The sequence below is a fragment of the Aquarana catesbeiana genome, linkage group LG03, assembly GCF_042186555.1.
Source record: "Aquarana catesbeiana isolate 2022-GZ linkage group LG03, ASM4218655v1, whole genome shotgun sequence".
NCBI classification, from domain to species: Eukaryota; Metazoa; Chordata; class Amphibia; order Anura; family Ranidae; genus Aquarana; species Aquarana catesbeiana.
In genome coordinates this window covers 733,623,517-733,650,252 of record NC_133326.1, presented here as the reverse complement: position 1 = coordinate 733,650,252, position 26,736 = coordinate 733,623,517, and the positions used below count along the sequence as shown (strand labels likewise).

At 46.3% G+C, this 26,736-nt stretch overlaps 1 protein-coding gene across 2 annotated transcripts in view; it reads left to right on the top strand.

Moving 5' to 3' along the window:
* Window positions 1-26,736, top strand: part of LOC141133843 (NACHT, LRR and PYD domains-containing protein 3-like) — a 185,916-nt gene that overhangs the window by 99,652 nt on the left and 59,528 nt on the right. For both annotated transcript variants that reach the window (XM_073623418.1, XM_073623419.1), the window contains exon 8: window positions 8,315-8,488. In XM_073623418.1, coding sequence (XP_073479519.1) covers window positions 8,315-8,488 — 174 coding nt within the window. The remainder of the gene's footprint in view (window positions 1-8,314; window positions 8,489-26,736) is intronic.

Below are 26,736 nucleotides of genomic sequence, written 5' to 3'. Positions count from 1 at the left end.
CCCCAGAACCATCACAAAATGACTTCTCTCATGTCCACAAAAACATATGTAAAATAATATGATTAGGCCTCATATTAATTCTTTTAACCTCAATAGCTCTGACATGTACATACCTCCCATGGTCATACCCACCACTAGGGATGAGTTTCGAGTTCGAGTCGAACTCATGTTCGACTCGAACATTGGCTGTTCGCAAGTTCACCGAACAGCGAACAATTTGGGGTGTTCGCGGCAAATTCGAATGCCGCGGAACACCCTTTAAAAGTCTATGGGAGAAATCAAAAGTGCTAATTTTAAAGGCTAATATGCAAGTTATTGTCATAAAAAGTGTTTGGGGACCTGGGTCCTGCCCCAGGGGACATGGATCAATGCAAAAAAAAGTTTTAAAAACGGCCGTTTTTTCAGGAGCAGTGATTTTAATAATGCTTAAAGTCAAACAATAAAAGTGTAATATCCCTTTAAATTTCGTACCTGGGGGGTGTCTATAGTGTGCCTGTAAAGGGGCGCATGTTTCCTGTGTTTAGAACAGTCTGACAGCAAAATGACATTTTGAAGGAAAAAACTCATTTAAAACTACTCGCGGCTATTGCATTGCCGACAATACACATAGAAGTTCATTGATAAAAACGGCATGGGAATTCCCCAAAGGGGAACCCCGAACCAAAATTAAAAAAAAAAAATGACGTGGGAGTCCCCCTAAATTCCATACCAGGCCCTTCAGGTCTGGTATGGATATTAAGGGGAACCCCGGCCAAAATTTAAAAAAAAAAATGACGTGGGGTTCCCCCTAAATTCCATACCAGACCCTTCAGGTCTGGTATGGATTTTAAGGGGAACCCCGCGCCAAAAAAAAAAAAAAAAATGGCGTGGGGTCCCCCCAAAAATCCATACCAGACCCTTATCCGAGCACGCAACCTGGCAGGCCGCAGGAAAAGAGGGGGGGACGAGAGAGCGCCCCCCCTCCCTCCTGAACCGTACCAGGCCACATGCCCTCAACATTGGGAGGGTGCTTTGGGGTAGCCCCCCAAAACACCTTGTCCCCATGTTGATGAGGACAAGGGCCTCATCCCCACAACCCTGGCCGGTGGTTGTGGGGGTCTGCGGGCGGAGGGCTTATCGGAATCTGGAAGCCCCCTTTAACAAGGTGACCCCCAGATCCCGGACCCCCCCCTGTGTGAAATGATTTCACGAAAAAAGTGTCAAAAATGTTAAAAATGACAAGAGACAGTTTTTGACAATTCCTTTATTTAAATGCTTCTTCTTTCTTCTATCTTCCTTCATCTTCTGGTTCTTCTGGTTCTTCTGGCTCTTCTGGTTCTTCCTCCGGCGTTCTCGTCCAGCATCTCCTCCGCGGCGTCTTCTATCCTCTTCTCCTCGGGCCGCTCCGCACCCATGGCATGGGGGGGAGGCTCCCGCTCTTCTCTTCTTCTTTTCTTCTCTTCTTCTTTTCTTCTTTTCTTCTCCGGGCCGCTCCGCAATCCATGCTGGCATGGAGGGAGGCTCCCGCTGTGTGACGGCGCTCCTCGTCTGACAGTTCTTAAATAACGGGGGGGGGGGGGGGGCACCCGGTGACCCCGCCCCCCTCTGACGCACGGTGACTTGACGGGACTTCCCTGTGACGTCACGGGGAATGCCACAGGGAAGTCCCGTCAAGTCACCGTGCGTCAGAGGGGGGCGGGGTCACCGGGTGGCCCCGCCCCCCGTTATTTAAGAACTGTCAGACGAGGAGCGCCGTCACACAGCGGGAGCCTCCCTCCATGCCAGCATGGATTGCGGAGCGGCCCGGAGAAGAAAATGAAGAAGAGAAGAAGAGAAGAAAAGAAGAAGAGAAGAGCGGGAGCCTCCCCCCCATGCCATGGGTGCGGAGCGGCCCGAGGAGAAGAAGACAGAAGACGCCGCGGAGGAGATGCTGGACGAGAACGCTGGAGGAAGAACCAGAAGAGCCAGAAGAACCAGAAGATGAAGGAAGATAGAAGAAAGAAGAAGCATTTAAATAAAGGAATTGTCAAAAACTGTCTCTTGTCATTTTTAACATTTTTGACACTTTCTTCGTGAAATGGTAGGGGTACTTATGTACCCCCTTACCATTTCACACAGGGGGGGGCCGGGATCTGGGGGTCACCTTGTTAAAGGGGGCTTCCAGATTCCGATAAGTCCCCGCCCGCAGACCCCCACAACCACCTGCCAGGGTTGTGGGGATGAGGCCCTTGTCCTCATCAACATGGGGACAAGGTGTTTTGGGGGGCTACCCCAAAGCACCCTCCCAATGTTGAGGGCATGTGGCCTGGTACGGTTCAGGAGGGAGGGGGGGCCGCACTCTCGTCCCCCCCTCTTTTCCTGCGGCCTGCCAGGTTGCGTGCTCGGATAAGGGTCTGGTATGGATTTTTGGGGGGACCCCACACCGTTTTTTTTTTTTTTTTTTGGCGCGGGGTTCCCCTTAAAATCCATACCAGACCTGAAGGGTCTGGTAAGGAATTTAGGGGGAACCCCACGTCATTTTTTTTTTTAAATTTTGGCCGGGGTTCCCCTTAATATCCATACCAGACCTGAAGGGCCTGGTATGGAATTTAGGAGGACTCCCACGTCATTTTTTTTTTTTAATTTTGGTTCGGGGTTCCCCTTTGGGGAATTCCCATGCCGTTTTTATCAATGAACTTCTATGTGTATTGTCGGCAATGCAATAGCCGCGAGTAGTTTTAAATGAGTTTTTTCCTTCAAAATGTCATTTTGCTGTCAGACTGTTCTAAACACAGGAAACATGCGCCCCTTTACAGGCATACTATAGACACCCCCCAGCTACGAAATTTAAAGGGATATTACACTTTTATTGTTTGACTTTAAGCATTATTAAAATCACTGCTCCTGAAAAAACGGCCGTTTTTAAAACTTTTTTTTGCATTGATCCATGTCCCCTGGGGCAGGACCCAGGTCCCCAAACACTTTTTATGACAATAACTTTCATATAAGCCTTTAAAATTAGCACTTTTGATTATTCATGTTCGTGTCCCATAGACTTTAACGGTGTTCGCATGTTCGAACGAACTTTTTTCCTGTTCGCATGTTCTGGTGCGAACCGAACAGGGGGGTGTTCGGCTCATCCCTACCCACCACACTCCTCTCCTGTACATACCGCCCACTGTCATACCCACCACACTCCTCTCCTGTACATACCGCCCACTGTCATACCCACCACACTCCTCTCCTGTACACATTGTCCACTGTCATACCCTCCACACTCCTTTCCTGTAAATACTGCCAACTCTCTTTCTCTCCACAGGCCTCTTCTGTACATACTGCCCCATAATACCTTCCACACTCCTCTCTTGTACATACTGCCCCCAGCATACCCTCCACACTCCTCTCCTGTACATACTGCCCACTGGCATATCCTCCACACTCCTCTCCTGTACATAATGCACCCATAATGCCCTCCGCACGCCTCTCCTGTACATACTGCCAACTGTCTTTCTCTCCACACTCCTCTCCTGTACATACTGCCAACTGGCATACCCTCTACACCCCTCTCCTGTACATACTGCACACTGTCATACCCTCCACGCTTCTCCCCTGTAAATACTGCCCATTATTATACCCTCTACACCCCTCTCCTGTACATACTGCACACTGTCATACCCTCCACGCTTCTCCCCTGTAAATACTGCCCATTATTATACCCTCCACACTCATCTCCTGTGCATAGTGCCCACTGTTATACCCTCCACACTCCGCTCCTGTACCTAGTGCCCACTGTCATACCCTTCACATTCTTCTCCCTCACTTGCACATTCCCACTTTTATAGAATCCATACTCCTCCCCTATGCCTCTTACCCACAAAAACATTTCTTTAAAACTATATTGAATATCCTCAATATTACCAGCTCTAGAATGGGCACACTTTTGTTAGTTCAACCAAAGAAAATCTTCTCAGTCCTCAGCATTTGTTCTGCCCATTATTAGTACTCATTTAATTTTGTGATTACTATTGTGATGTATAGAGGAACATAGGGGGTTGTCAGCTACTCTAAATATACCACTGGTAAAAAAAAGTGTCCCTGAAAATATTTTTGAAATGTTGGCAACTATGCACTTGGGCACTGCCCAAGGGCCACCGGGTCAGTAGGGGGCCCCATGAGAGGCTCCTGGGATCCTGTGATATTAAAGCGGTAGTAAATTTTGCTAACATTACTACTTTTTAGAGGCCCTGAGGTAGGTTATGCTATGATGTACTAGTATGCACAGCATATTAGCACATTAGGGTACACTTACCTGTCAGACTGAGCCCTCCAGCACTGCGCTGTGATTAATCCGGCGGGTCCCAGGCGCTTCCATCTTCACCCGGTCTTCCTTCCGGGTTCTGTGCCTTCGGTCACTTGCCTTGGCCGGGCTGCATTGCTGTCACTCCCATGCATGCTCATGAGCATCCTCTCTCTCTCATCCTCCCTCCCTTACCCCTCACCCCTCTCTCATCCCCTTTCTCTCTATCTCTCTCATCCTCCCTCTCTCTATTTAATTTAATTTGTTATAACAAAAAATTGCTTGCATTTTTTTATATATAAAAAGCCCACCAAAATCCTCAGCACCAGGCCCATGATGTTCTTTAACCAGCCATGGCTGGGATGTCCTGTCCCCTGCAGCTGAGGTCTCCCCACCGAGCATGGAAGAGACCTGCTGATCAGACTATCCAAGTCACTCATGGCAGTGGAATACAGGCAGAGGACACAAACTTCCTTCTTCTTCAGTTCCAAGTCCCAACAGAAGTCTGCTGCTGTGTCTGCTCTGCATGTCCCCCCTCATAGCAGTCCCCACCTTCCTGAAACTCCCAGCTAATCTTAATAGCCTTCCCCTCTTTACTTCCTGTAATTAACCCTTTGTTGAAAGTTATGCACTGTTTTCCCTATTATAAAGCCCTATTTTTTTTTTTTTGCTACGGGCTTGTCTTTTTAGCACCTCAAGAAATGAGATGGCAGTTATAAACTAAAAGCTGCATAAATTCCAGTAAATGTACAAAAGTTTTTAGACGCTATAAATTTAAATAAACAAACCAATAAATATACGCTTATTGAATTTTTTTTTTACCCAAGACATGTGGCTGAATACATTTTGGCCTAAATGTATAACTAAAATTAAGTTTATTGGATTTTTTTACAACATAAAGTAGAAAATATTATTGTTTTTTAAAATGTTTGATGTTCATTCATTTATATCTAAAAAAAACCCCAAAAAACTCAGAGGTGATCAAATATCACCAAAAGAAAGCTCTGTTTGTAGGAAAAAAAGGACGCAAATGTTGTTTGTGTACAGCATTGCATGACCGCACAATTACCACAATTACCAGATAAAGCAGCGCAGTGTCAAATTGTAAAAAGTTCTCTGGTCATTAAGGGGGTAAATCCTTCCGGGGCTGAAGTGGTTAAGGTAAAAAAACCTTCATCCTTTACATCCTCTGTAATAATTCCTGTAACATCCTAGTCTATGATCTATATCTATGGAGATGATATCTGATTGCTGGAAACACTAAAGAATGGGGGATGGAAGAATAAAGTGCTTTAATGTGAAGTGTCCCCCATGTGAATGTAGAATCCCATTGTAAATGTGGAATATCCCCAATATAGTACTTTCCCTATAAGGGATCCTATTCCTGCCACAATCCGGTGATCTTCAATGGGAACTACTGATTTGTGGACTTTATGAAGGTGATGGAATATTGGGGTCACTGGGGTATCCACCATCAGAAATTCTGCTGTTTTATTTCATAAACCCCCAGATCCTTTCCTTTATCTATCAATTTCAGAAGTCACTGTATGAGACACTGTGTGAGGTCCTGCTTAATAACTGGGTACATAAGGGGGTGACTGAGATGTCACAGCGCCCCCTCTTTATACTGTGTAGACATAAGTACTACAACAGCTTCCCTAATAGGGATGAGTCGGTTCGCACCAGAACATGCGAACAGGCAAAACATTTGTTAGAACACGCAAACACCGTTAAAGTCTATGGGACACGAACATGAATAATCAAAATTGCTAATTTTAAAGGCTTATATGCAAGTTATTGTCATAAAAAGTGTTTGGGGACCTGACCTGGGTCCTGCCCCTTCAGGTCTGGTATGGATTTTAAGGGGAACCCTGCGCCAAATTTTTTTTTAAAAATGGCGTGGGTCTCCCCAAAAATCCATACCAGACCCTTATCTGAGCACGCAACCTGGCAGGCCGCAGGAAAAGAGGGGGGGACGAGAGAGCGCCCCCCCTCCTGAACCGTACCAGGCCACATTCCATCAACATTGGGAGGGTGCTTTGGGTAGCCCCCCAAAACACCTAGTCCCATGTTGATGGGGACAAGGGCCTCATCCCCACAACCCTTGCCCGGTGGTTGTGGGGGTCTGCGGGCGGGGGGCTTATCGGAATCTGGAAGCCCCCTTTAACAAGGGGACCCCCAGATCCCAGCTCTCCCCCCTGTGTGAAATGGTAAGGGGGTACAAAAGTACCCCTACCATTTCACAAAAAAAGTGTCAAAAATATTTAAATGAGAAGAGACAGTTTTTGACAATTCCTTTATTTAAATGCTTCTTCTTTCTCCTATCTTCTATTTTCTATCTTTCTTCGGTTTCTTCCTCCATCTTCTTCTTCTGGTTCTTCTGGTTCTCGTCTGACATCTTCCTCCGTGGCGCCTTCTTCTCTTCTTCTTGGGCCGCTCCCCATCCACCATGATGGGAGGCTCCCGCTGTGTAACGCTTCTCCTCAACTGACGGTTCTTAAATAACAGAGGGTGGGGCCACCCGGTGACCTGCCCCCCTCTGACGCACAGGGACTTGATGGAGACTTCCCTGTGGCATTCCCCGTGATGTCAGAGGGGGCGGGGTCGTTATTTAAAAACCGTCATTAGAGGAGAAGCGTCACACAGCGGGAGCCTCCCATCCTGGTGGATGCGGAGCGGCCGATAAGAAGAGAAGAAGACGCTGCGGAGGAAGATGTCAGATGAGAACACTGGAGGAAGAACCAGAAGAACCAGAAGAAGAAGAAGATGGAGGAAGAAACCGAAGGAAGATAGAAGATAGAAGATAAAAGATAGAAGAAAGAAGAAAGAAGATAAAAGATAGAAGAAAGAAGTTAGAAAATAGAAGAAAGAAGAAGCATTTAAATAAAGGAATTGTCAAAAACGGTCTCTTGTCATTTTTAACATTTTTTACACTTTTTTTGTGAAATGGTAGGGGTACAGTACCCCCTTACCATTTCACACAGGGGGGAGGGCCGGGATCTGGGGGTCCCCTTGTTAAAGGGGCTTCCAGATTCCGATAAGCCCCCTGCCTGCAGACCCCCACAACCACTGGGCAAGGGTTGTAGGGATGAGGCCCTTCTCCCCATCAACATGGGGACAAGGTGTTTTGGGGGGCTACCCCAAAGCACCCTCCCAATGTTGAGGGCAAGTGGCCTGGTACGGTTCAGGAGGGGGGGCGCTCTCTCATCCCCCCTCTTTTCCTGCGGGAAAAGGGTCTGGTATGGATTTTTGGGGGGACCCCACGTCATTTTTTTTTAATTTTGGATGGGGTTCCCCTTAATATCCATACCAGACCTGAAGGGCCTGGTATGGAATTTAGGAGGACCCCCAGTCATTTTTTTTTTTTAATTTTGGTTCGGGGTTCCCCTGTGGGGAATTCCCATGCCGTTTTTATCAATGAACTTTTATGTGTATTGTCGGACCGGCAGTGCATTAATAGCCGCGAGTAGTTTTAAATGACTTTTTTTCCTTTGAAATGTAATTTTGCTGTCAGACTATTGTAAACACGGGAAACATGCGCCCCTCTACAGGCATACTATAGACACCCCCCAGCTACGAAATTTAAAGGAATATTACACTTTTATTGTTTCACTTTAAGCATTATTAAAATCACTGCTCCCGAAAAAGCGGCTGTTTTTAAAACTTTTTTTTGCATTGATCCATGTCCCCTGGGGCAGGACCCAGGTCCCCAAACACTTTTTATGACAATACCATGCATATAAGCCTTTAAAATTAGCACTTTTGATTTCTCCCATAGACTTTTAAAGGGTGTTCCGCGGCTCTCGAATTTGCCGCGAACACCCCAAATTGTTTGCTGTTCGGAGAACTGGCGAACAGCCGATGTTCGAGTCGAGCATGAGTTTGACTCGAGCTCGAAGCTCATCCCTATTCCCTAATAACAAGATCTTTCCTCTGTATAACATTCTGTATATCCTGATATTCCACTCTAGTGATGTTATGTTACTTTTCACTAAATGGGAATAATTCCTCATATTCATCTTATAATATAATATCATGTGTCTGGATTTGTCTCTGCAGATTCTATGATTGTGGTATGACTTCCTCTGACTGTGATGATCTCCGATCCATTCTTATCGATAATCAATCCCTCACCAAACTGAATTTAGCATATAACATTAAACTGGAAGACTCTGGAATAAAACTTCTATGTGAGGGGCTCAGACATCCTGGATGTATTCTGCAGCAACTGAGGTGAGAATTATCCTATAAATGAAATAATATTCTGCAGGATTCTGGTATAAATCTTCTATGTGAGGGATCCAGACATGTCCCTTAGATGAAAGTTATACAAAGACAGACTTCTGATTGGCCGGTTACACTGGGAATTCCCATCATAGTCCTTCAGGTCACTCGCTGTTATTGGCTTTCATCCCCTCCCCCCTCAACTGACTATCAGAGATCAGACTTTGGAGTTTGCAACGGCTCACAGAAATGGAAATAATTCCTCCTGATTTCATTCATGTTGGGGTACATGTACATAGAGTGCCTTGAAAAAATATTCATACCCCTTGAAATGTTCCACATTTTGTCATGTTACAACCAAAAACATAAATTTATTTTATTGGGATTTTATGTGATAGACCAACACAAAGTGGCACATAATTGTGAAGTGGAAGGAAAATGATAAATGATTTTCAATGTTTTTGTATATGTGAAATGTGGGGAATATTTGTATAGCACCCCCTGAGTCAATACTTTGCAGAACCCCCTTTCTCTGCAATTACAGCTGCAAGTCTTTTTGGGGATGTCTCTACCAGCTTTGCACATCTAGAGAGGGACATTTTTGCCTATTCTTCTTTGCAAAACATCTCAAGCTCTGTCAGATTGGATGGAGAGCGTCTGTGAACAGCAATTTTCAAGTCTTGCCAGAGATTCTAAATTGGATTTAGGTCTGGACTATGACTGGGCCATTCTAACATATGAATATGCTTTGATCTAAACCATTCCATTGTAGCTCTGGCTGTATGTTTAGGGTTGTTGTCCTGCTGAAAGGTGAACCTTCGTCCCAGTCTCAAGTCTTTTGCAGACACAAACAGGTTTTCTTCTAAGATTGTCCTGTATTTGGCTCCATCCATCTTCCCATCAACTCTCACCAGCTTCCCTGTCCCTGCTGAAGAAAAGCATCCCCACAACATGATGCTGCCACCACCATGTTTCACGGTGGGGATGGTGTGTTCAGGGTGATGGGCAGTGTTAGTTTTCTGCCACACATAGCATTTTGCTTTTAGGCCAAAAAGTTAAATTTTGGTCTCATCTGACCAGAATATCTTCTTCAACATGTTTGCTGTGTCCCCCACATGGCTTCTCACATACTGCAAACAGGACTTCTTATGGCTTTCTTTCAACAATGTCTTTCTTCTTATCACTCTTCCATAAAGGGCAGATTTGTGGAGTGCACGAATAATAGTTGTCCTGTGGACAGATTCTCCCACCTGAGCTGTGAATCTCTGCAGCTCCTCCAGAGTTACCATGGGCCTCTTGGCTGCTTCTCTGATAAATGCTCTCCTTGCCCAGCCTGTCAGTTTAGGTGGACGGCCATGTCTTGGTAGGTTTGCAGTTGTGCCATACTCTTTCCATTTTCTGATGATGGATTGAACAGAGCTCCGTGAGATGTTCAAAGCTCTGGATTTTTTTTATAACCTAACCCTGCTTTAACCTTCTCCACAACTTTATCCCTGACCTGTCCGGTGTGTTCCTTGGCCTTCATGATGCTGTTTGTTCCCCAAGGTTCTCTAACACACCTCTGAGGGCTTCATAGAACAGCTGCATTTATACTGAGATTAAATGACACACGGGTGGACTCTATTTACTAATTAGGTGACATCCGAAGGCAATTGGTTCCCCTAGATTTTAGTTAGGGGTATCAGAGTAAAGGGGGCTGAATACAAATCCCCCCACACTTTTCACATATTTATTTGTAAAAAAAATTGAAAACCATTTATAATTTTCCTCACACTTCACAATAATGTGCCAGTTTGTGTTGGTCTATCACATAAAATCCCAATAAAATACATTTACGTTTTTGGTTGTAACATGACAAAATGTGGAAAATTTCAAGGGGTATTATGAATACTTTTTCAAGGCACTGTATACCATTGTAAGTGTAGTGAGGATAGAATCCAGGAGAAACTCCCAGAATGGTTCTACGGAGTCTGATCACACCAGACAAGCACTGATTGGTCTTGTTGGGATAAGACTCACACACTGGTGTTAAAAAACCAATCCTCATCCATCAGAACCATTCATGGCCCATTTATCTCTGGTTCCTTCAGAACACAGGACCGGCTTGTGGGCTGGGCAGGGAACACCCCCCAGGGTTGATTGGCTGATGGCTAAACTCCACCCACATCCATAAATTGAGGATCCTGAGATATGGACGGGGTGATTCCCATGGTGCCGGTCTAACCGGTGAATAGCGGATGTTCCTGACATGTTCCTGTCACAGGATAATCCTCAGAAAAAGTTTATTTCTGTTTTATTCTCACAGCCAGACTGTGTCTGTCCTTTTGTCTTTGTTTTATTTTCTGTCATTCATTATCTTTGTACATATTTTATACACTAAATAACAAACTAGTGTAGCTCTGCTCTATATTACACAGACAGACAACCTACCTGCAGACAGAGGTAAGTGTTACCACAACCCCAGTGTTACTATACAGCTGTGTAACTATGTAACAAACCACCGAACCACCTGATCCTGATACTTCCAAATAATATTTACACAACAAAAATTATAATACAAAGCAAATACTACATACAATATATGTCTGCTACTACCACAACCTCAGTGCTGGAACAATGTGTTGCAGCCTAATGAATTGGTATTAACCACTTGAGCCCCGGACCATTATGCTGCCTAAGGACCAGAGGTCTTTTTCCAATTTGGCACTGCGTCCCTTTAACTGCTAATTGCGCGGTCATGCAATGCTGTACCCAAACGAAATTTGTGTCCTTTTCTTCCCACAAATAGAGCTTTCTTTTGATGGTATTTGATCACCTCTGCCATTTTTATTTTTTGCGCTATAAACGGAAAAAGACCGAAAATTTTGAAAAAAAATGATATTTTCTACTTTTTGTTGTAAAAAAATCCAATAAACTCAATTTTAGTCATACATTTAGGCCAAAATGTATTCGGCCACATGTCTTTGGTAAAAAAATGTCAATAAGCGTATATTTATTGGTTTGCGCAAAAGTTATAGCGTCTACAAACTAGGGTACATTTTCTGGAATTTACACAGCTTTTAGTTTATGACTGCCTATGTCATTTCTTGAGGTGCTAAAATGGCAGGGCAGTACAAAACCCCCCCAAATGACCCCATTTTGGAAAGTAGACACCCCAAGGAAATTGCTGATAGGCATGTTGAACCCATTGAATATTAATTTTTTTTATCCCAAGTGATTGAATAATGACAAAAAAAATAAAAATATTTACAAAAAGTTGTCACTAAATGATATATTGCTCACACAAGCCATGGGCATATGTGGAATTGCACCCCAAAATACATTCAGCTACTTCTCCTGAGTACGGGGATACCACATGTGTGGGACTTTTTGGGAGCCTAGCCGCGTACGGGACCCCAAAAACCAATCACCGCCTTCAGGATTTCTAAGGGTGTAAATTTTTGATTTCACTCTTCACTGCCTATCACAGTTTCGGAGGCCATGGAATGCCCAGGTGGCACAAACCCCCCCCAAATGACCCCATTTTGGAAAGTAGACACCCCAAGCTATTTGCTGAGAGGCATATTGAGTCCATGGAATATTTTATATTTTGACACAAGTTGCGGGAAAGTGACACTTTTTTTTTTTTTTTTTGCACAAAGTTGTCACTAAATGATATATTGCTCACACAGGCCATGGGCATATGTGGAATTGCACCCCAAAATACATTTAGCTGCTTCTCCCGAGTATGGGGATACCACATGTGTGGGACTTTTTGGGAGCCTAGCCGCGTACGGGGCCCCGAAAACCAATCATCGCCTTCAGCGTTTTTAAGGGCGTGAATTTTTGATTTTACTCTTCACTGCCTATCACTGTTTCGGAGGCCATGGAATGACCAGGTGGCACAAAACCCCCCCAAATGACCCCATTTTGGAAAGTAGACACCCCAAGCTATTTGCTGAGAGGCATGGTGAGTATTTTGCAGCTCTCATTTGTTTTTGAAAATGAAGAAAGACAAGAAAAAACTTTTTTTTTTTTTTTTTCAAATTTCAAAACTTTGTGACAAAAAGTGAGGTCTGCAAAATACTCAATATACCTCTCAGCAAATAGCTTGGGGTGTCTACTTTCCAAAATGGGGTCATTTGGGGGGGTTTTGTGCCACCTGGGCATTCCATGGCCTCCGAAACTGTGATAGGCAGTGAAGAGTGAAATCAAAAATTCACGCCCTTAGAAAGCCTGAAGGCGGTGCTTGGTTTTCGGGGTCCCGTACGCGGCTAGGCTCCCAAAAAGTCTCACACATGTGGTATCCCCGTACTCAGGAGAAGCAGCAGAATGTATTTTGGGGTGTAATTTCACATATTCCCATGGCATGTTTGAGCAATATATCATTTAGTGACAACTTTGTGCAAAAAAAAAAAAAAAATGTGTCTCTTTCCCGCAACTTGTGTCGCAATATAAAATATTCCATGGACTCGACATGCCTCTCAGCAAATAGCTTGGGGTGTCTACTTTCCAAAATGGGGTCATTTGGGGGGGTTTTGAACTGTCCTGGCATTTTATGCACAACATTTAGAAGCTTATGTCACACATTACCCACTCTTCTAACCACTTGAAGACAAAGCCCTTTCTGACACTTTTTGATTACATGAAAAAGTTTTTTTTTTTTTGCAAGAAAATTACTTTGAACCCCCAAACATTATATATTTTTTTAAAGCAAATGCCCTACAGATTAAAATGGTGGGTGTTTCATTTTTTTTTTCACACAGTATTTGCGCAGCGATTTTTCAAACGCATTTTTTGGGGAAAAAACACACTTTTTTAAATTTTAATGCACTAAAACACACTATATTGCCCAAATGTTTGATGAAATAAAAAAGATGATCTTAGGCCGAGTACATGGATACCAAACATGACATGCTTTACAATTGCGCACAAACGTGCAGTGGCAAGAAAATAAATACATTTTTAAAAGCCTTTAAAAGCCTTTACAGGTTACCACTTTAGATTTGCAGAGGAGGTCTACTGCTAAAATTACTGCCCTCGATCTGACCTTCGCGGTGATACCTCACATGCATGGTGCAATTGCTGTTTACGTTTGACGACTGACCGCCGCTTGCGTTCGCCTTAGCGCAAGAGCAGGGGGCGACAGGGGTGCTTTTTTTTTTTTTTTTCTTTATTATTTTTTTGCTTTTTTATCTTATTTTTAAACTGTTCCTTTCATTTTTTTTTTAAATCATTTTTATTGTTATCTCGGGGAATGTAAATATCCCCTATGATAGCAATAGGTAGTGACAGGTACTCTTTTTTGAAAAAATTGGGGTCTATTAGACCCTAGATCTCTCCTCTGCCCTCAAAGCATCTGACCACACCAAGATCGGTGTGATAAAATACTTCCCCAATTTCCCAATGGCGCTATTTACATCCGGGGAAATCTAAGTCATAAAATGCTCGTAGCTTCCGGTTTCTTAGGCCATAGAGATGTTTGGAGCCACTCTTGTCTCTGATCAGCTCTATGGTCAGCTGGCTGAATCACCGGCTGCATTCTCAGGTTCCCTGTTGAGACAGGAGAGCCAGAGAAAAACACGGAAGACGGTGGGGGGGGGGCATTCCCTCCCACGGCTTGTAAAGGCAGTCTAGAGGCTAATTAGCCGCTAGGATTGCTTTTACATGAAAGCCGACCGCTGGCTGAAAAGACTGATACCAAGATGATACCTAAACCAGCAGGCATCATTCTGGTATAACCACTCAAAGTCGTGAATGGCGTACCTGAAGACAAAAAAATGGTTAACAATGGTTAACAATAAAGCACAGTAAACAGTAAAGTATAAATAATTACATACCTGAAAAACAAACATGATAAAACATAATAACAATAACAATAACAATAAAACATTGCAGAATAGAATACAGTAAAAAAAGAGCAGAACAATAGAGAGAGAGAATAGAGAGAGAGAACAATAAAACGACAACTATTTTTTTTTATTTTATATATATATTTTTTTTTTACACTTTTTTTGTAACTAACTTTTATAACTGTAACCGGTTCCAGGTTCGGGTCTCTCAAAATGCGATGGCATCTTGGGAGACCCTGTGAAAGTGTGCCTAGTCTGTGGAATGCTGTACCCTACGCTAATACTCAACTAGTGAATGGTAGCGTTCAAAACATTCACCAATGCAAAGACCAGGATTGTCAGGACAGGAGGGACAATAATAGCGGGTGTCACGCCTATATCCGCGCTTGCTGCAGACACGACATCTTTTTGGGGGGGTTCGTTGGGTAGGGGTACTCGGGAGGACATAAAAATGCCTCTCATGCAGCCGACTGCATTTGGTTGGGGATGTGAATGGGGGAAGTACGGGCGCTGCAGAAGTGGTGGGTTCCCAATTAGGATTGGCGAATGCAGCAGGAAGGGCACTATGGGCATAATGGGCCTGTATTTGTCTTTTTGGTGGCAGCGGGACACTACTTGTGCTTGCCACCTCACCAGCTTGAACTGCACTTATGGGACTCGCCACGTCACCAAGTGTTACTGCAGTACTGGTTTGACTACGACCGGGGTGTACTAGGCCGCTGGTGCTTGCCAGTTCAATAAAAAGCTTCCAAAAAAACTGTTAGCGATCGCAGGGATCAGGCCTGACTCTGCGAACGCTGCAGTTATGCGTTTAGTGTTTTGTAAGTGACAGTGATCGATCGATACTGCACTTGGGTGGGCTGGGCTGGGCCGGGCGGAGGGGCAAAACGCAGGTGCTAGCAGGTATCTGTGCTGATCCCGCTAACACTGCGTTTTTGGAAACCCTAAACGGCTAGGAACGCTAGTATAGATCTGATCGGATCAGATATTGATCCGATCAGATACTATACCACTAAGGGAGGTGTACGGTGCGTGCGTGGGTGTTAGTGCTACTGGCGCTAACCTGACGCTGCTTGGGGCTGGTGCTTGCTAGTTCACCAAAATGCTACCAAAAAAACTGTTAGCGATCGCAGGGATCAGGCCTGACTCTGCGAACGCTGCAGTTATGCGTTTAGTGCCTTGTAAGTGACAGTGATCGATCGATACTGCACTTGGGCTGGGCCGGGCGGAGGGCCAAAACGCAGGTGCTAGCAGGTATCTGGGCTGATCCCGCTAACACTGCGTTTTTGGGAACCCTAAACTGCTGGGGACGCTAGTATAGATCTGATCGGATCAGATATTGATGCGTTCAGATACTATACCACTAAGGGAGGCGTATGCTGCGTGCGTGGGTGTTAGCGGTACTGGCGCTAATCTGACGCTGCCTGGGGCGACGCATATCACCGCCGGGCGATCGGGGGGCTAAACCTTTATTCGGTAATAAACGGCGGGTTCCCTGACACTATAAAAAATAAACGAACTAACCAGCGTCACCCGTAACGCTTATACGGTGATCAGTGGTGAAAGGGTTAACTAGGGGGCAATCAAGGGGTTAAAACATTTATTCGGTAGTATATGGGGGTCCCTGACGCTATAAAACGCTGACGGCGAACCTAAATATTTACCTCACTAACTAGCGTCACCAGCGACACTAATACAGCGATCAGAAAAATGATCGCTTAGTGACACTGGTGACAGGGGGTGATCAAGGGGTTAAAACTTTATTAGGGGGGGTTAGGGGGGTATCCTAGACCTAAAGGGGGGTAATACTCACTGTTCCAACACTGTAACTGTCACAAACTGACACCAATGCAGTAATCAGAAAAAAAAAAAAAAAAACTGCTGGTGTCAGTTTGTGACAGGGGGGGGTTGATTGGGGGGGGATCGGGGGGCGATCGGGGGGGGGATCGGGGTGTTTTGTGTGCCTGGCATGTTCTACTGTGTTGTGTAGTGTTGGTGCACTCACAGTGAAGTCTTCTCTCCTCTGCGCTGCAACGGTATACCGAGCCGAGGAGAGATGACATCATTTCCTTTGTTGCTGTTTAGCATACAGCAGCAAAGGAAGTGATCTGATTGGCCGGCGGCGATCGCGAGGGGGGGGCCACGAACGGATGGCCTCCCCCTCACCTCCGATCGCCGGGGGACAAAACGGGACCGCCTCGGGCACCGGGGGAGGGTCCGATCGGACCCCCCACCCGCGGGAGGCAAATCACGTACATGTACGTGATTTTGCCTGCCCGTGCCGCCTTGCCGACGTACATTGGCGTGAGGCGGTCCTTAAGTGGTTAATACACTTTATGCAGAAAACTAACAACTTTATACAGGTAATTGGTACCAAAGTACCAGTGCTGTGACTGACTGGTAATACCACAACCCCAGTGCTGCGATTGTCTGGTAAAGGTGCACTTTGTGTTTTTTTTTAAATAACAAACATGTCATACTTACCGGCTCTGTAATGGTTTTGCACAGAGCAGCCTTGATCCTCCTCTTCTTGGGTCCCAATGCTGGTACTCCTGGCTCCTCCCCTGGCTAGGGTCCACATAGCAAACCGCTTGACACTTGTACATGCTCGCTCCTGAGCCTGGCTCTGTGTGTCCATAAGATACCCCCTGTTCCCTCCTCATTGGTTGTAATTGACAGCAGCAGAAGTCAATGGCTCCCCCTGCTGTGTCTGAGCCAATGAGGAGGGAGAGAGCCAAGAGAGCCTCTGCTCTTGTGCATATTGCTGGATGAAGATCAGGCTCAGGTAATTATTGGGGGGATGGGGGAGCTGCATGCAGAAGATGTTTTACCTTAATACAGAGAATGCAGAAAATACATTAACTGGTTCACAACTAGGGATGAGCCGAACACCCCCCGGTTCGGTTCGCACCAGAACCCGCGAACGGACCGAAAGTTCGCACGAACGTTAGAACCCCATTGACGTCTATGGGACTCGAACGTTCGAAATCAAAAGTGCTCATTTTAAAGGCTAATTTGCATGGTATTGTCCTAAAAAGGGTTTGGGGACCCGGGTCCTACCCCAGGGGACATGTATCAATGCAAAAAAAACTTTTAAAAACGGCCGTTTTTTCGGGAGCAGTGATTTTAATGATGCTTAAAGTAAAAAAAAAAAAGTGAAATATTCCTTTAAATATCGTACCTGGGGGGTGTCTATAGTATGCCTGTAAAGTGACGCGTGTTTCCCATGTTTAGAACAGTCCCTGCACCAAATGTCATTTTTAAAGGAAAAAATCTCATTTAAAACTGCTTGCGGGTTTAATGTCATGTCGGGTCATGGCAATATGGATGAAAATCAGTGAGACAAACGGCATGGGTACCCCCCAGTCCATTACCAGTCCCTTTGGGTCTTGTATGGATATTAAGGGGAACCCCGCACCCAAATTAAAATAAGGAAAGGTGTGGGGCCACCAGGCCCTATATACTCTGAACAGCAGTATACAGGCGGTGCAAACAAGACAGGGACTGTAGGTTTGTTGTTAAGTAGAATCTGTTTGTAATTTTGAACATTTTTAACGTGTTTAGCTCCAGCCAAAAAATCTTTTCTAAGCTTTTTGGAAAACATAGGGAAGGGTTATCACCCCTGTGACATTTGTTTTGCTGTCTTTCCTCCTCTTCAGAAGATTTCACCTCACTTTTTTGTCCCAATGAAAAATGTTTTTTGAAAATTTGGGTTTTTTTGTGGAACAAGGATTGGAAAGCATCAGTGGAAAGGAGAACTTGTTTTCCCATATTAACTCTTACAGGAGAGAATTTCCCTTCCTAGGGGTAGATTTCATCTCACTTCCTGTTGTCTCCTTCCGTTTGCAAGTAGGAGTCGTTTGTAAGTTAGATGTTTGAAAGTAGGGTCCTGCCCTATATACTCAGCAGAAATTTGGGCCTTAGGTGTTGCTGTGGCCACAACACTGTAAGCCCTCACAGGGCCCTGCTGTGAAATATTAGATCAAGAATTGTAATTACATGCCCCTGTTGAACAGGAGCTGAAAAATTAGGCCTTAGGCACTGGTGCTGGTGCCACAACACTGCAACCCCTCACAGACACTCTAGTTGGAACGCAGGAACGAGCCCTGCTGCAAATAATTGCTTCAAAAATTGTAATTACACGCCCCTGTTAGACAGGGGCAGAAAAATTGGGCCTTAGGCACTGGTGCTGGTGCCACAACACTGCAACCCCTCACAGACACTCTAGTTGGAACGCAGGAACGAGCCCTGCTGCAAAGTATTGCATCAAAAATTGTAATTACACGCCCCTGTTAGACAGGGGCAGAAAAATTGGGCCTTAGGCACTGGTGCTGGTGCCACAACACTGCAACCCCTCACAGACACTCTAGTTGGAATGCAGGAACGAGCCCTGCTGCAAAGTATTACATCAAAAATTGTAATTACACGCCCCTGTTAAACAGGGGCTGAAAAATTGTGCCTTAGGCACTGGTGGTGGCGCCCAGAACCAAAAATGTTCTTACAAGCTATCAGCGTGATGATTGAGGAGGAAGAGGATAATTACTCAGGGATAGTCACTCAGCATCAGCATAGGCAGTCTTTGAAGGGATCTGAGATTTAAAAAAAAATTATTCGGTTACATCAGCATCAGGTGCTTGGTAGCTGGTGGTGATCCAAGACTCATTCATTTTTATGAAGGTCAGCCGATCGACCGAGTCGGTGGACAGACGCACCCTGTGATCGGTTACCACGCCTCCAGCAGCACTGAATGTGCGTTCCGAAAGAACGCTGGATGCAGGACAGGCCAGTAGCTCAATTGCATACTGTGCAAGCTCTGGCCAGTGATCCATCCTCAAGACCCAGTAACCCAGAGGATTTTCGGTGGGAAAGGTGTCCAAGTCTGATCTTGCCCCTAGGTATTCCTGCACCATGTAAAACAGACGCTGGCGATGGTTGCTGGAACCGATCATACCTTGGGGCTGCGGACCAAAAAATTGTCTGAACGCATCGGTCAGACGGCCACCTTCTCCACCGCTCCTTCTTTGACTGACCGAAGCCTCAGCAACACGTTGTCCAGAAACAGGAGTTTGTAACCTCCCAGTCTCTGGGAACGCGTTGCACAGACCTTTCTGCAAGGCCTCCCGAAGATGTTTCATCCTCTGCTCCCTCTGCGATGGCAAGATAAGGTCCGCAACCTTACCCTTGTAACGTGGATCAAGGAGGGTTGCCAGCCAGTATTGGTCCTTCTCCTTGATACCACGAATACGAGGATCCTTACGCAGGCTTTGCAGGATCAGGGAGGCCATGCAGCGTAGGTTTGCTGAGGCATTCGGTCCGGAGTCCTCTGGGTCACTAAGAACGACATGGTCCGCAGCCACCTCCTCCCAGCCACGTACAAGTCCATGTGTTTCTTGGGACTGATCCCTTAAAGACTGCTGCTGATGCTGAGTGCCAGGCTCCACCTCCATACTGACACAATCTTCCTCCTCCTCCTCTTCCTCCTCGTCCTCTTCCTGTGTGATCGGCGGGCACGCAGGAACACTGTCTGGATAAAGGGGGCCTTGAGAGCTAAGGAAGTCCTCCTCTTCCTGCCTCTGTTCTGCCTCAAGTGCCCTGTCCATTATTCCACGCAGCGTGTGCTCCAACAGGTGGACAAGGGGGACAGTGTCACTGATGCATGCACTGTCACTGCTCACCATCCTCGTGGCCTCCTCGAATGGTGACAGGACAGTGCATGCATCCCTGATCATGGCCCACTGGCGTGGGGAAAAAAAACCAAGCTCCCCTGACCCTGTCCTGGTGCCATAGTCGCACAGGTACTCATTGATGGCCCTCTGCTGCGTGTGCAGCCGCTGCAGCATGGCCAACGTTGAGTTCCACCTGGTGGGCATGTCACAGATTAGGCGGTTCTTGGGCAGGTTAAACTCCTTTTGGAGGTCCGTCAGCCGAGCACTGGCATTATATGACCGGCGGAAATGCACACAGACTTTCCTGGCCTGCCTCAGGACATCCTGTAAGCCCGGGTACCTGCCCAAGAACCGCTGCACCACCAAGTTAAGGACGTGAGCCAAACAGGGCACATGGGTCATTTGTCCCTGTCGGAGGGCAGAGAGGAGGTTGGTGCCATTGTCGCAAACCACCATTCCTGCCTTAAGTTGGCGTGGCGTCAACCACCTCTGAACCTGCCCCTGCAGAGCTGACAGAACCTCTGCCCCAGTGTGGCTCCTGTCCCCCAAGCACACCAGCTCAAGCACCGCATGGCATCTTTTGGCCTGCGTACTTGCGTAGCCCCTTGAACGCCTACGGAGCACCGCTGGTTCCGAGGAAGAGGCCATGGAGGAAGAAGAAGAGGAGGGGGTGGAGGAGAGAGGTGTGTCACAATCAGCATTTTGGAGGCGTGGTGGCGGAACAACCTCCAACACTACTGCACCTTGTCCTGCATCCTTCCCAGCTGCCAGCAGAGTCACCCAATGCGCCGTGAAACTTAGGTAACGTCCCTGTCCATGCCTGCTGGACCATGAGTCAGCGGTAATATGCACCTTACCGCTGACCGCCCTGTCCAGCGAGGCATGGACATTGCCTTCCACATGCCGGTAGAGAGCCGGAATCGCCTTCCGTGAGAAAAAGTGGCGTTTGGGTACCTGCCACTGAGGAACCGCACATTCCACAAACTCACGGAAGGGGGCAGAGTCTACCAACTGAAAAGGCAGCAGTTGAAGTGCTAGCAATTTTGCCAAGCTAGCATTCAACCGCTGGGCATGTGGATGGCTGGGAGCAAACTTCTTTCGGCGGTGCAGCAGCTGGGGCAGGGAAATTTGCCTGGTACAATCTGACGTCGGTGTACCAAAAGCAGATTGCCCACAAGTACTTGGCTGTGACACACCTAATTCTACACCTTCATTCCTCTCACTGCAGGTCTCAGAGAGGACTGAAGGTCTAGTGGGGTTGGAAATCTCAGCTGATGAGGAGCAAGGAGAGATCCTCTTTGTTCTTTGGTGTGGGTCTTTTAGATACGCTTGCCAACGAACTGCATGGCAGGTCAACATATGTCTGGTCAAGCATGTGGTACCCAAGCGGGAGATATTTTGGCCACGCGAGATACGCTTGAGACATATGTTGCAAATAGCAGCGGTGCGATCTGATGCACTCGTCTCAAAAAAGGCCCACACCAAAGAACTTTTTGAATAACGCGCAGAGACTGCAGCGCCCTGCACATGTGGAGCTTTGGGGTGTGATGCAGTCAATGTGCTGCCCTTAGGCTGGCCCCTGGAGGGCATCCTGCCTCGTTGGTGATGTGCTGCCGCCTCCTCCTCCTCCTCCTCCTCCTCCTCCTCCTCCTCCTCCTCCTCTCTCCTATCAGGCACCCACGTTGAGTCAGTGACCTCATCATCCCCTCCCTCCTCATCACTGGAGCAAACCTGGCAGTATGCTGCAGCAGGGGGAGCATGACTGCCAGATTGCTGTCCTTCTTGGGCACCCCCTCTGTCCGCGCTCATGTTACTGCCTTCATCGAGCTCAGTATCGTCATCAGAGCCTTCCAAACGCTGGGCATCCTCCTGGAGCATGTACCCAACACTGTGGTCAAACAGTTCGAGGGAATCCTCATGAGGACATGGTGGAGCTAGGGAAGGAGTCACTGATGACATTGAGCTGAGGGAAGAGGCCGCTGCTTTGCCAGACAAAGCACCCTGGGCATGGGTGAGAGAGGATGAGGAGGATGAGGACGGCTTGGTCATCCACTCGACCAAGTCTTCCGCATGTTGCGGCTCAACATGGCCAGCTGCCGAAAAAAAGGCCAAGCGTGTCCCATGGCCACGTGCTGATGAGGATGCACCGTCTCCACGACCAGCACTAGACACAGAGCCTGCTTGCCCTCTCTTATTGGCTTGTGACTGTCTGCCTCTCCTTCTTGGCCTTCCAGACATACTAATGGCCTGTAGCTGCACTAAGCTGGGATAGAACACCTGTAATTTTCTTCAAGTAGCTTTATATACTGTAACCAGACAAGCCTGCCTGTCAGTAGGAAGATAACAGGAACGGATCTAGCTGAACACTGTGAGCAGGACGCACTGTACTAAATGTAAATAGTCTAGCTGCCTGACCGTGGTACTAATAGGATCAAATAGAACACCTGTAATTTTCTTCAGGTAGCTTTATATACTGTAACCAGACAAGCCTGCCTGTCAGTAGGAAGATAACAGGAACGGATCTAGCTGTACACTGTGAGCAGGACGCACTGTACTAAATGTAAATAGTCTAGCTGCCTGACCGTGGTACTAATAGGATCAAATAGAACACCTGTAATTTTCTTCAGGTAGCTTTATATACTGTAACCAGACAAGCCTGCCTGTCAGTAGGAAGATAACAGGAACGGATCTAGCTGAACACTGTGAGCAGGACACACTGTACTAAATGTAAATAGTCTAGCTGCCTGACCGTGGTACTAATAGGATCAAATAGAACACCTGTAATTTTCTTCAGGTAGCTTTATATACTGTAACCAGACAAGCCTGCCGGTCAGTAGGAATTTAACAGGAACGGATCTAGCTGAACACTGTGAGCAGGACGCACTGCACTAAATGTAAATAGCAGGAACGGATCTAGCTGAACACTGTGAGCAGGACGCACTGCACTAAATGTAAATAGTCTAGAAGATAACAGGAACGGATCTAGCTGAACACTGTGAGCAGGACGCACTGCATTAAATGTAAATAGTCTAGATAGAAGATAACAGGAACGGATCTAGCTAAACTGAATACAGTGTATATATATATATGCAACACCTGGGATGCATATATATACACAATACACTGTAAGTGCAGCTAACTGACTGACTGTTCTGCCTAATCTATCTAACTCAAATCAAATGACACTGTCTCTCTCTCTCTCTATCTCTCAGCACACCGGAACACACACTACACAGGGCCGCCGTGCAGGCGGCCTTATATAGTGTGGGGTGTGTACTAAATGCCCTGAGCCGTAATTGGCCAAAGCCACCCTGGCTTTGGCCAATTACAGCTCTCTCTACTGACAGCGCTGTGATTGGCCAAGCATGCGGGTCATAGTGCATGCTTGGCCAATCATCAGCCAGCAATGCACTGCGATGCCGCAGTGAATTATGGGCCGTGACGCGCCACACGAATTTAGCGCGAACGGCCCATAACGTTCGCAATTCGGCGAACGATCGAACAGCCGATGTTCGAGTCGAACATGGGTTCGACTCGAACACGAAGCTCATCCCTATTCACAACCAGCCGCAGGAGTTGTACTGCATCAGGTTGGCTCTCCTGTGTGAATCACCGTCATTGTATGTTGGTCGTGTGTCCCCGCGACGATCGGTTTAGTTTCATAACCGATCAGTCTACAGGCCCAGGTCAATGATTTCTGGCCTGGATCTGCTGATCGGTTCTGGTGAATAGCAGACTGTCCTCTGTCTGTGTAATATAAACACAGGCAGAGGAAGTGATGTGATCTCCCCTCGTGGAACCCTTTTCGGTTCCAGCTCAAAAGAAGACATTTTACTGTGAGTACACCAACACTACACTGACACCAGGACACGTAGGCACACATTTAACCCCTTAATCACCTCTGATCGCCCCCCAGTTAACCCTTTCACTCCATGTCACAGTGTCACTAGTATAGTGTACAGATCTCTTTCCTAATCACTGTATTCGTGTCACGGGTGACATCAGTTAGGTTTTAGTGTCAGTTAGGGTCAGCATCAATCTCAGACAGTGTCAGATTAGTGCCAGGTATACTAATACGCACACACACCATATATAGCTCCATTACTAGTATAGTATCTGAACGGATCGATATCTTTGATCTGATCAGATCTATACAGCAGAACATGCGAACAGGCTAAAAATTTGTGCGTAGACCATTAAAGTCTATGGGACACGAATGTGAAAAATCAAAAGTGCTCATTTTAGAGGCTTATATGCAAGTTATTACCATAAAAAGTGTTTGGTAACCCGGGTCCTGCCCCAGGGGACATGTACCAATGCAAAGAAAAGTTTTTAAAACTGAAGTTTTTTTCGGGAGCAGTGATTTTATTAATGCTTAAAGTGAAACAATAAAAATGAAATATTCCTTTAAATATTGTGCCTGGGGGGTGTCTATAGTATGCCTGTAAAGTAGCGCATCCTTGTGATGTGTTTTACTGTGCCACAGCAAAATTACATTTCTAAAGGAAAAATGTCATTTAAAATTGCTTGCGGCTGTAATGTATTGTCAGATTCGGCAATATAGATAAAAATAATTGAAAAAATGCTGTGAGTTCCCCCCCAGTCCATTACCGGGCCCTTCAGGTCTGATATGGATTTTAAGGGGAACCCCGCTCCAAAATAAAAAATCCATACCAGACCCTTATTCGAGCATGCAACTTGGCAGGCTGCAGGAAAAGGGGGGATGAGAAAGTGCTCCACCCTCCTGAACCGTACCAGGCCACATGCCCTCAATGTGGGGAGGGTGCTTTGGGGTTCCCCCAAAACACCTTGTCCCCATGTTGATGTGGACAAGGGGCTCTTCCCCACAACCCTTGCCCGGTGGTTGTGGGGGTCTGCGGGCAGGGGGCTTATCAGAATCTGGAAGCCCCCTTTAACAAGGGGGCCCCTAGATCCTGGCCCCCCTATGTGAATGGGTATCGGGTACATTGTACCCCTACTCACCAAAAAAGTGTCAAAAAAGTAAAAATAACAGGAGACATTTTTGGACAATCCTTTATCCGGGATGTCCATTAATCTTCATTTACAGCATCCGATGTTCCCGAGAAAAAAAAATGGAAAGACACCATCTCCATGGGAGGCGTCCCTGCAACTGCCGTCTTTTTGCTTTGACAGCTCTTATATAGGCAAGGACGGGGCTACCCGCTGACATAAACCAGGTGACCCCGCCCCCTTCTGACATCCTGTGACATCACGTGATGTAAGAGGGGGGCAGGGTCACCCATTTACATCACCAGGTGGCCCCACCCTCAGCTATATAACAGCTGTCATTGTGAAAAGGCCGCAGTCACGGGTATGCCTCCCATGGAGGCAGCATTTTTCTGTTTTTTCTTTTTTCTCGGTCCGTTGGCGCTGTGATCGAAGATGAATGGACATCGCGGGACACTTTATTTTTTTAATAAAGGACTTTATTAACAGTCCAAAAGTCCAAAACTGTCTCCTGTCATTTTTACTTTTTAACACTTTTTTGGTGAATGGGTAGGGGTACAATGTATCCGATACCCATTCACATAGGGGCCTTTTTAAAGGGGGCTTCCAGTTTCTGATAAGCCCCCCGCTGCAGACTCCCACAACCACTGGGCAAGGATTGTGGGAAAGAGGCTCTTGTCCCCATCAACATGGGGACAAGGTGTTTTGGAGGGACCCGAAGGCACCCTCCCGATTTTGAGGGCATGTGGCCTGGTACGGTTCAGGAGGGGGGGCGCTCTCTCATCCCCCCATTTTCCTGTGGCCTGACATGTTCCGTGCTCGGATAAGGGTCTGTTATGGATTTTGGGGGGTACCCCTATGCAATTTTTTATTTAATTTTGGAGCGAGGTTCCTCTTAAAATCCAAACCTGAAGGGCTTGGTATGGATTTTGGCATGATTTCCTTTAAAATCCATACAAGACCCAAAGGGCTTGGTAATGGACTGGAGGGAGGAACCCACGCCATTTTTTTCAATGAATCTTATTAGAGATGAGCCCGATGTTTGACTCGAACATCGGGTGTTTGCCTGTTCCCCGAATAGCGAACAATTTGGGGTGTTTGCGGCAAATTCAAAAGCCGCGGAACACCCTTTAAAAGTCTATGGGAGAAATCAAAAGTGCTAATTTTAAAGGCTTATATGCATGGTATTGTCATAAAAAGTGTTTGGGGACCTGGGTCCTGCCCCAGGGGACATGTATCAATGCAAAAAAAGTTTTAAAAACTGCCGTTTTATTGGGAGCAGTGATTTTAATAATACTTATAGTGAAACAATAAAAGTGAAATATTCCTTTAAATTTCGTACCTGGGGGGTGTCTATAGTATGCCTGTAAAATGGTACATGTTTCCTATTTTTAGAACAGTCCGAAAGCAAAATGACATTTCTAAAGGAAAAAAGTCATTTAAAAGTACTCGAGGCTATAATGAATTGTCGGTCCCGGCAATACAGATAAAATAAGTCATTGAAAAAAATGGCATGGGATCCCCCCCAGTCCATTACCAGTCCCTTTGGGTCTGGTATGAATATTAAGGGGAACCCCGAACCAAAATTAAAAAAAAAAATTGCGTGGGGTCCCCCCAAATTCCATACCAGTAATCGGGTGACCCTGCCCCCTCTGACGATCCAGGAAAGCCATAGGGATGTCCCCGTGCATCAGAGGGGGTGGGGTCACCCAGAAACATCACGCTGTGGCCACGCCCTCAGTTATAAAAGAACTGTCAAAGCAAAGACGCGTCATATGGTGGGAGCCTCCCA